Consider the following 11,123-nt stretch of genomic DNA (forward strand, 5'->3'; position numbering starts at 1 on the left):
CCATGTTACCCAAAGGTCTTGAGTAAGTGGCCCTTGTTTTGTTCCTAAGTTCAGATTTTATCTTTAAAAGACTAGAAAAACCCAACGTGGTAAAAATCCTTCCCTTTCCATGCCTCCTGCCCTGCTGCTCTCTGAACCCTGTGACCTTGGTCCTGCCCCCCGTCCCCATGGACCCCGAGGCTCACACGTCTTCCTCAGCTCTTCTGTAATGTCTGACTTGAGTCTGGGTGGGTCTTAGACTTGTGAGGATGTCAGTGGCCTGTGCCTGGAGGCCTCAGTGATTCCCCAAAGTCTGTGTGTGTTTAATGCCACGTCCTAACTATTCCCGTTGGCAAGCCCTGCCTGACACCCATTGACCAGCAATGGACTTCTCTGTCCCGTGTGTCCCCATGAGCTCCTTGACGGATCCGTCCCCCTCGTGTGCGGGCACGCTCTGGCATGCTGGGCCCTGGACGAGGCTGACCACAGCCACGTATGCACCCTGCCCGCTGGGTCTCGCATTTCCACCACTGGTTGTGGGTCCCCGTGCCCCCTGCAGCCTCTTCACAGAGAGTTCTGTGGGGACAGGAAAGGGCAAAGCCCAAGAGTTTAGTCTTTCAAGTGGTTATTTTTAAAAGTTAAACAGCTTTATTCCTGTTCCCCTTTCCAGAAAAGAAACTCTTAGCTTTATGACTTCTGGCCAAAAGCAGTGTGCCCATAGACAGAGAATGTTCTAACTTGACAGAGTTTCAAAAAGCACCAAACATCAGATAAGATGAAAAGAAATGTAGATAAATGAGTCAGTCCTCAGTGAAACTCCCTTCAGTTTTTCTGTGTTGCCAGACTGACTCACGGAACCCAAGTCTAGAAGCCCACAGGGCCTCTCCGTAAGCTGATTAAAATCATAATGCCTTACGTTTCTGCCCAGCTCTGTGGTTTTCAAAACACATTCGTTTTTGCCCTAGTTATCCTATATCATCTCTTCTAACTTGTTGCATATTATTTTTACTCAAGAAACAAGTCAGAATTTGTGGTTTGTATATTCCACAGGGCGACCCTTGTCCCTGTGTGTAAAGAAAACTTCGCTTTCCCATAGAAGCCTCCTTGGTCCGGGAGCACTCGAGCTTGTTCCGACACCTTCCTCTAGGGGAGAAGGTCTGACGCCCTCCCTGCTGGAGGGCCAGGGGCTCCCCGGGGCAGGGCTGGCCCGGGGTCCCCGCCTGGGAGAGGACCATGTGCTCAGGAACACGCGTGGTCTGGTGTGTGTGTGTGTCAGGGGAGCCCGGCTCACGATAAATGAACGCACAGTGGCCGGAACGTCAACAATTTGAGCAAAAAAGTAAATAAGGCAGCACTGGGACATAACACACACAGAGTAGACAGCTTGAGCGCATCCTGACAGGAGTGACTGAATAACAAACGGGACGGACCTCTCGTGCGGGAAAACGCAGGTGCGTGCTGCAGGTGTGCCCCCCTCGAGGCACTGGGCACCGTGTCCCCCGAGTGTGGGCCACACGGTGACAGCCCTTTCCATCCTGTGCTCTGGAAGGAAGGGAGAAGCACTGCCTGCCTGGTGTTCACGGTCAGCACCAGCGAGTCACGTTGATCCCGACCCCTGGGGCGACGTGACGTGATGGACGCTGCTCCCGGGTCCTCGTTCCCAGGTGGTCACAGTCAGGGCCCCGAGCGGAGTCTCGACTCTCAGAGGAGGTGGCGGCTGGGCCCCACCGTGCCAACCCCACAGAGGGCCCGCCTGCAGGCTCTGTTACGCGAATGCACTTACGTGTTTACCTAGAAGGCCAGATGTTTCTCGGGCCATTAAAAACTTGATTATGGGAGGTCCAACAAGATGGTGAAGTAGAGGAGGGCGTGCGGCTCACCTTCCCCAAGAACGCATCAGAAATCCACGCACGCGTGCAGCGATTCCCACCGGAATCCAGAGACTGGCGGCAGGACTTGTGCGCGGGCAGCTGAGGGAGTGGGCACAGAGCTCAGTCCTGCGCCCTGGGAGGGGACTCGGGGAGGCAGAGACCATGCCTTGGGGAGCGGGCCCCGTCATCCAGGGTGCAAGGAGGCCACACGGCACAGCCCCATGACAGCGCAGGGACAGGCTGTGAGGGACAGAGGGGCCTGCACCCGAGGCCATGTCAGCCGAGGGCAGCGCCTGCGGGCACCCCGGCTCCAGCCCCGGCCTCTGCGATGGGTCCCGTGCAAGGAGAAGGGGAAGCACCCCAGAGCAGAGAGGGCCCAGGCCTGATCTCGGGGCTCCTCTTCCAGCATCCTGGGGTCAGACACCACCCCCCAGGAGGGCGGTGACAGCCACCGAGCAGAAAGGAAGCCTTACTTCACGCCCGCCTCCAGCCCCACCACAGCAACAGCTTCCAGCTCACCCTGAGCAAACACACAACGTGTGTCCAGGTCAGAGCCAGCTCTCCCCACAAAGGCATCAGACTCACACAGTCTGTATAGGAACACACCCTCGTGACAACAGCCCTTCAACAGGTCCTGTTTCACCTGAATTCACAGAGGCAGAGGACGTGCTCTCAGTTAAAAAGCAAGAAAAAACCCTGAAAAATAAACAACAAATTAAAAATGTATCAGATAAAGAGTTGAAAGCGTTGGTAATAAAAATGTTAACTGAAATAGAGAAAAGAATACATGAGCACAGTGAGAATTTTAATAAGGAACTAGAAAACGTGAAAAAGACCCAATCAGAAATGAAGAAATTGAGTAACTGAGATTAAAAGACACTGGAAGGAGTGGGTAGCAGACACTGGAAGGAGTGAGTAGCAGACACTGGAAGGAGTGAGTAGCAGACACTGGAAGGAGTGAGTAGCAGACGGAGTGATACAGAGGAGCACAGAGGGATCTGGGGGAGAAGACGGGCATCCCGCGCCAGCACGACAGACACAGGTTACACAGAGTTAGAGAGACCTGAGCCCGCGGGACAGGCCTCCTGGCGAGGGGTGAGGAGGCTCTGGATGTGCCCCTCCCGTTAGCGGGTATCAGACCCAAGTCTGCAGCCGCATCCCCCACGCCCCCGTCCCCCAGTGTGTCCAGTCCATCATCTGTCTTGGAGGCAGGCAGCAGCCTCTACAGCCCCCCCTTCCAAGAGCTCATTACATTCTCTGCTTATAAACAGCTTGGGTCAAACCTTCAGTGAACAGAGATGCAAAGAGCTAAAAGTGAAGACAAGGTCAGTGTTTCCAACACAGGATAAACCAAGAAGAGAAGGTGTCCTCCCGGAAACAGTGCAGCTTTTCATTTTTCTAAACAGACGGGTTGTGGGATCCCAGGAATTGTTGACAGAGCAGTCAGATAACCGCAGACACAGGCCAGAAACGGATGGGTGTTTTCTAGACCTGGGGTGTGGGTGACAGCTTCGCCCGGGTAGGAGGAGTTGCTCTGCCAGGAAAGGACAGGTTTTTCTGTCTGTAAATGTGGCCCTGGAGCCTTCATGGTCCTTGCATTTTCCTGCTCTTGATATTGTCGGTGTTCCAGTGAATAAATTCAACAAACATATGTTTTGCTAGCAACGAGGAAAAGCCTCTGGGGAAGGTAACTTGTAAGCAGAATTTAATTTGTACTGTGTTCACTGTACTTTGCATCGCACACCGCATGTGTTCAGGCCCTGGTGGGTGGCTGTGTCCACTGCACGCTCCCTGCGGCTACAGGTCCAGCCCCTCCTCTCCCCCGGGCCGCCCAGGCTCCTGCCCCCACAGCTCCGGGTGACCTGCTTGGTCACGGTCGCAGCATGTCAGCACAGCACAAAGAGTCGCTTTCAGGACCAGTCTGGGGATGGTGACAGGGCAACAGTGGCCCCTTAACAGGCCAGCGTTTGCTCTGGGAGGTATGACCCCCTTCACAGAAGCAAGGCTGAGGCCCTTCCCCTCGCCCCCCAGGACACAGAGCCCTCAACGACCTGCAGGGCCGAGGGCCGTGAGCCTCAACCTCAGGCATCCCAGGGCGGAGCCCTGCTCTGCTCTCACTGCAGAGCCCGCGGGCAGCTTCAGTGGAGGGATGGAAACACGTTTGCTACCCAGCTCTTGAGATGTCCAAAGAGCACAGAGAAGGGACGTTTCTCTTGGTTTAACCAGGTTAGCTCCTGAAAGGTCATTTGCAAGGTATCTCCTAGTGACTGAGTCTTTCTGGCCGTCTCTAAAGAAACCCTCTCCTCGCGACTCTGTACATAACGTCACTAATAACGAAACTACATTAAGGATGACTGTACCTAAACCTGATTTTCCCATTTAATAGTTCTTCTTTACATTAAAGTCTGTCAGACAGGACAACCCTCCCTTAACGTCCAAGTCTGCATGCCTCAAATACTCGACCCCATCACATAAGTTGGGGTACGTCAAGTAAGCCCCTCTCCTCTCGGCACTGAGTGTGTTCAGCAGCAGGCTCGGGACAGCAGCTGAACTCCACTCACATCGTCCCTTCAATCAGTTTAAACAAAACGGAGCTTTAATTTTAAAAATTCTTGAAAGCTTAAATCACACCCTCAAATTAACTCTATAATTTCAGTCCTACATTTTTGTCTTCTTCCTGCACTTTCTTTTCCCTTGAGGATGAGCATTTTATTAAAATGTTGCAGTAGCCCTGTGCCCCAGTTTTCCTGAGATGCTTGACATTGGATATTAGCCGTTAAGACTGACTGCTGCTGCTTTTGTATCTAGAGTTGAACGGACAGGAGGCGGCAGGGTGCCGGCAGGAGAAGCACAGTGAGAGCCACACTGACCCTGGGGCCGGGGGCTGCCCATGCCGAGCACGCTGCGTCTGTCCCCTTGTGTCTGTGGTCCCAGGGTGCTCGGGTTACCTGCCTGAGGTCACCCCGTGGAGACAGGACTGGAAGAGCAGGACTGGAAGAGCTGAAGCTCAGGCGCTCCCCACCCCCGTGGTGTGTGGACTGCTGGTGTCTCTGACTTCTTCTCGGGTAGACCAGGGCGCGCTCACGTTGGGCACGGCTCTGGGCGTGTCGGCGCTGCACCTGCCGGCCGCTCTGTCACCACGGCAGATGATGGTGTCTCTGTCTTCCACACGGCAGTGGTTTCACGGCAGAGTGAGACCTCACTCAGTGAGGACGCACACGTGTGCACTCACAGGCAAGCCGCGGTCCTGACCACACACTGGCCGGCAGAACCTCCTCTTCTCCCGCGGAGAGCGGGAGTGAGGGAGGGAAGCGTGTCGGGGAGGCCGGCACAGGGTGCAGTGGCTCGGGGCGACCACAGTGTCAGGAAAAGGTGAGCGGCAGCCAGAGTCACGGTCATGGGAACAGAGCCCCAGTTCCCCAGAAGGCGCACCTGGGTGCTCCAGGCTGCGGCCTCCCGTTCCTAAAAGCACTGGTTTTTCAGAGGGCGTGGACATGTTTGATGTGTGGGTGTGTTTGTTTAAGGAAGATGTAGAGCTTCAAAAGGCAAAATGTTTTTTAACCCAGAAAGGTACTCAGTAAACGGAATTGTTAAATCCAACGATGAAACTGGGATAAACTAATGAGGAACAGGGCACGTCTGCAGCTCCACTTCCCACATCCTGCTCTCACCTGGCCGGACATGCTGGGCCCGGCCGCCCACATGCAGGGCGTGGGGCAGAGCCCAGTTCCGAACAGCACAAGTACTGCCCGGCCGAGGGGCTGGGAAGGTTTTCAATTCAAAGGAGGAACGGAGATTTCCTCCTGTCTGATGTCCTCATTTTCCCAGGACCGACAGTAGGTAGTGGAACCACCTTTAGAGAAGAGCGTGGGCAGCCCAGTGTGGAACCCAGGAAACTTCGGAACAAGAAAGAGAGAGGAGCCAGACGTTGAGGCCCAGGAGAGCTGGTCCTGGGGTGAGCTCTGACCTCAGAAAGCTCACTTCACACGGCCAGGCCAGCTTGGGCTACAGTTCCCATCGATCTGGCCGAGTTTGGCACGTAAAGTTATCTCAGCATAAGAAGTGGCCGTGAACTGTTGGGACGGGTGTTCAGACCCAAGGGCAGTCCGCGGTCTGCGTGGATGACCCGTGGTCCGGCACACCCCGTGAACCGTTGGGATGAGTGTTTAGGCCCAAGGGTGGTCCACGGTCTGCGTGGATGACCTGTGGTCCAACGCATCCTGTGAACTGTTGGGATGGGTGCTCAGGCCCAAGGGCAGCTCGCATGGATGACCCGCGGTCCAGGCTGTCCCATGTTGCCGGAGCCACGGCAGCTGAGTATGTGGGCCGGTCACAGGCTGTCTCAGTGCTTCTGGTCCCTTCTTGTTTAAGTTGTGGGAAAATGTGTATGACACAAAATGTCCCTTTCTCACCACTGTGAGTGTGCAGTTCAGTGCCCCTCAGCCCCGTGTGGCCATCGCTGCTGTTCATCCCCGGGACTCATCCACCATCCCCGTGTTCTCTTTGGTAAACCTTGTATCACAGCTGCTAACAGGTAGAAAAGGGGTTGATTTTAATTACCATGTCTGTTTCCTTCTTTCCGTAAATAAAGTTATGTCATCAAAAGCAGATGGAAAAGCCAGAGAATAACAAAGCAAGCCGTGGTTCATTAGCTAGATAATCAGCTTGGGATTGTGTCCGATGATAAAACCCTAAATGCTTGATCACAGACAGCATTTTGAAATTCAGCTTGTGCAGAAAATGAGCAACCTCATCGTTCAGCCCTTGAACTTTCACTCTGATGGTTCTTGTTACCAGTTACAGGGCCTTTCCCACGTGTTCAGTGCACGATGCTCAATTCTTACAGCAGTCAAGCTGTGTAGACTGTACCCTGCTGGTGTTCTGGTCCTTAGACACGCACTTCACTCACCAGTCAGCCTCCGCTCAGGCTGCTGCTTGCAGGAGTGAGTCTTGGAAGTCCAGTCCGGGCCGAAGGCCCCGAACCGGGTAGCTGACCAGGGTGACTCCCCAAGCTCTGGCCCTAACCCCCAGTGCCCTCTTTAGGGGCACCTTCAGTCTTGTTCAGAAAAGGAGGAATTTCTCTTTCTGCTGTATTCCACATCGCTAACCCTTCAGAGGGAGACTTTGGGACAGTCAGCAGAGAGAACAGCCAGAAATTTGAGGTTGTAAGATGCTGGGCTGAGCCAGGGAATGTTCCCTTCAGCCTGAAAGCCCAACGTGCCCGGCACTGGCCCCCACGGCAGCTCCCCTGGGGTGTTCAGAGCTGGGCTGTGATCCCTAAACAGATGATGCCTGTTGGCCTTAACTCTCATAGAAACCTGGCTGACGTACCTTCATTTGAGCCAAGTACCGGCACTGTGCCTGAAATGTAGGAGTATGCTGGGCTTTTATCTCTGATTTAGAAAGAACTGGGGGGTGACCCACCCCAGGCGCCTCAGGTGTTGAGGGCCTAGCCTCGCGGGTGTGGGGGCCACACCCGCCCCTCTCCTGGGCTCCGGGATGCACATGCAGCCCTTGAGCACCTGCCACACCATGAGGCCCATAGACAGAAGGGCAGGTCCTTCCAGTTGCACCAGGAAAGAAGCAATTTCAGCAGGAACCACGTGCTCTGGAGAGAGCATCCCCGTCTTCTTGCCCTACCCCCAGCACACCCCCACCACAGGAGGTGGGGCTGGGGGCAGAGACAGACTTTCCCCTGTCTCAGGCCAAGACAGCTCTCACTGCCTGCCTGTATGTCACCTGTTTCCAGTATCTGTGGAAAGATGTGGTTATTTAAATGAGAAAAGAAAAAGCAGAAAGCGCTTGCTTTTACTCCAAACCCTGGGTCTAGAAAGTTGGTCCTCAAACAAAAATATCAGTGTCCCCTGGGTATCATTAAGTTCTCTTTAATAACTTGTGAACTGATCTCTTTATCAGGTGGGAATCTTCTTGTAAGAAACCACCAACTCAGGCTGACCAAAGCAGAAAAGAATTTGGGGGAACAGTACAGAGGCGGCCGCAGAGTCAAGGGGCGAAGCAAAAGCCAGCTGAGAAAGCAGCTTCTGGGCTCCGTGTTGGGGTAATCGAGCCGCTTGGTTGCCCGTACCAACTCACTGCCCTGGTGTCCACAGGCCTCCCGTCATTGTGACTGGGAGTGGGTCCCTGGAGGGCACAGGGCTGGCACCAAGCTGGGTTAGGAAGGCAGGGGGGGCCCATACCTGGGGCCCAGCTGCCCCCCAGATGCCCTAGTGTGGTGGCCAGGATGGCGTCCCCTGCGGGCACACACATAACCTGCAGCTGGCAGGCCCTGAGCGGCAGGCTACGGTGCTGCACACAGGCCAGCACCCAGCTCGGGCGGGGCCCCCAGAGCCTGCCCCAGAACCCCTGGAGACCCTAGTTCACTGCCATCAGGCCTGGAACACCCTCCTGGTCCTCCAACGTCGTGAACACAGTGGTTTAGCAGAGCAGACGAGACAGGAACGTTTGGGCTTGCCCCAAGTTTTATCAGCCCATTTGCCTCTTGGGGAAAAGGAGGAGGAAAATAAATGAAATCGTCATCGTAACTGCTTGACGGGCTGTTCCCTGTGGGCCTGCGGAGGGCGGGCAGGCGGGGCTCTGCTTCCCTGAGGGTTCCCTGCAGCCGGTCTGTCTTACACTGCCGCCTACATGTCCCTCTGAGGGGGAAAGTTACCCTCGGTTTTGTTTTACAGTCTCAGCTCCCCGCGGCCCCCACCCCTGCCCTTCAGAGAATGTGTGTCAACTCTACCCGCTCTGGACTTGGCCCTCCAGCAGGTTCTGGGGGCGCCTATGAAACTGCTCATCTCATCACCACCCTTTTAAGACTTAAAACTTGACACACAGAACATCTTCACCAGCTTTATGAAAAAAATCCACGTGTTGCTGAAATCTTTACCATCTACATATGTAAACGCTAAATTCAGCTTTTCTTATTTGTGGAACTGCCTGAAAACATTTTGTTTTTAATTCCCTGTGTAGAAGTCGTTAGTTCATGTTGATACTTGCAAACACTTAGATCTAACTAAAGCGAGGACACTGCAGCCGTGTGGCAGGAGAATTCCCGCCGTGGGAAATTAGTGCGTCCTCTCTGAACCTTCATCTTCACCGGTCGCAGCACACATACCACGGTCCAGCCACTCTTCTTGGGCCAGGTTTTATTTAAAACTCCCCCGAGCGTGTGTGCGTTTCTCTGCTTGCCCCACGGCGGCCGTCCTCTGAGATGCAGAAGTGGCTGCAGGTGGCCCTGGAGAGGGTGTGGCCCTGAGGTGGTGGGTCCCATGTTTGTGGACAGCTGGTGGAGGTGACAGGAACACTTAATGGGACAGGCAGCCGCACTTCACTGCACAGGTCAGCCCCACCTTCTGACAGTTCTAACCATTTAATTAGAAGCAGTTTGTAATTACAGGATGTTTCAAATGTTACAAGGAAGGGAATGGTGAAACAGGCTAACACATCTGACTGAAAGTCATGTTATGGTGTTTGCCCCACAGCTGTTCTCTGCATTAAGAACCCTGGCCCGTAGGAAATGCGCAGACAGGGTTTACTGCTCTGGGTACGTGAAAGCCTGCGTCTCCAAGACGCAGAGTGGAAGGCGCTGCCTGGCCATCGTCAGAGCCATCACATCCCACTGCCAGAGACACAGGAGGACTAGGGGCCCTTTCTCCTCCCTAGGAACTATTTTACTGTAAAGAGAAAATTGCTTTGAACTTTAGTTTTGCAATTAAAGACACAGCAACGGAATTCTCTTCCAATAGCCAGTCCTTATTCCTCAGATGGCCCCTGTGACGGACATGTGAGGACCTGGGTTTGAATGCAGATGAAAGTATTCTGGGCTCTGGTGAGAATATGACGGCATCCGTATTGTTCCTGAGCACACAGGGTCCAGTGAGGGGCTGCCAAGGCCGTGTTGGCACTGCTGCTTTGTGTCCACTGTACAAGCCAGGCCTTGGCCAGTCCCTGTGGCCATGTTCCCCAGTGGGGGTGACCGTGTCTGTGTGTCCAGCCCTAGGCCTGCCTGAAGCTCTCTACATTCCACTGCAGATGGTGGCCTGGATGGGAGCACCCCTGGCCCCCAAACCTGGAGCATGGTTCCTTGCACTCCTGGTCAAGTGGGCTCCAAGGGTATAGTAATATCTCCAAAATACATTTGGGTCTAAATCTCTAAGCTAAGTGTTGGTGAGATAGTATAAAAAAGGCAATAAAACAAGAAACTGCTCAGAGCCCAGGCACTGCCTGGACACTCTGGCACAGCCTAGTTCCCAGCTCACAGCTCCCGAAGCCGAGCGTCCCCGACCGTGTGGACGTGCTGACCGTCTCTGTCGCTCTGTGCTGTTCCTGAGCGAGCTGGCTGACCGTCTGTCTCTCTGTTGGCAGGTATGCTTCAGAAGCGTCCTTCTATCGACGACTTCGTAAACACCCTGGTTTCTGACCTGGACCTAGACTTCGAGACCTTCCTCATGGATTCTGCGTAAGGGAGACACCTGAGTCCTTTAGGCCAGGGTCATGGTGACGCTGATTCTGTTGCTAAGTGCTGCAGCTACAAACACTTGTTTCTGAGTTCCGTATTCACTTCTGTGATAACTTGTGAAAAGCCTCAAACCCGTGGATCTTGGAATAAATAATTTTTTTTTTAAAATTATGCTGGCTTTTAGCCTGTTTAGCAGAGTCTGCATGATTTCTTAAGACGACTGTAGAGGTGGCTGAAAGTGGAGCAATCAGTTATGGTGGTGGAGAAGCCACGTGTGGCCTCGACAGTGCCCTGGCTCCACCCGTGAGGTCCTGGATGGACCGCACAGGCGCACCTCTGACCTGACGACGAATACACGGAGCTGCAGCGCAACAAGGGAGTCGTGTGTCAAGTTCAGCCTCTGGGAAATCTGGAACCGAGATGCAGACACTGTCTCTGTCCTAAGCATTACTGCATACCGTATCGCCATGTGTTAATTACGGGAAGGACTGTTTTTTTTTAGGTCAAGGTGAGTGTATTGTCCAAACAGCGTAATCTAATTGCATGCAGAACCATTTTCAGGTCCACCTAATTTAAGCTAGTCACACACACACACAAAAAACAGGTTATTATTTCAAAAAATCACTTCACACTGAAAAGATACGCCCTCTGAAAAGGCAGCTTGGCTGTACCACACCACCATCTGAGGCAGGACGGCACTGTCTCTTGAGCTTCCTAGAAGCTTTCTGTGGGTGCTGACCGTGCCACTTCAGCACTGGCTCGCACGCCCGCCACACACACACCCACACCTCTTACAGAGCACACGGTGA

General features: G+C 53.9%; 1 protein-coding gene across 1 annotated transcript in view; it reads left to right on the top strand.

Annotated features, from left to right (window-relative positions):
- The window catches only part of MIPEP (mitochondrial intermediate peptidase), an 80,203-nt gene extending 69,768 nt beyond the window's left edge, over window positions 1-10,435 (top strand). The window contains exon 20 of the mRNA XM_068984363.1: window positions 10,221-10,435. Coding sequence (XP_068840464.1) covers window positions 10,221-10,318 — 98 coding nt within the window. The 3' untranslated portion in view covers window positions 10,319-10,435. The remainder of the gene's footprint in view (window positions 1-10,220) is intronic.
- The last annotated feature ends 688 nt before the right edge of the window (window positions 10,436-11,123 follow it).

Source organism: Capricornis sumatraensis, chromosome 12 (genome assembly GCF_032405125.1).
Source record: "Capricornis sumatraensis isolate serow.1 chromosome 12, serow.2, whole genome shotgun sequence".
Classification (NCBI taxonomy): domain Eukaryota; kingdom Metazoa; phylum Chordata; class Mammalia; order Artiodactyla; family Bovidae; genus Capricornis; species Capricornis sumatraensis.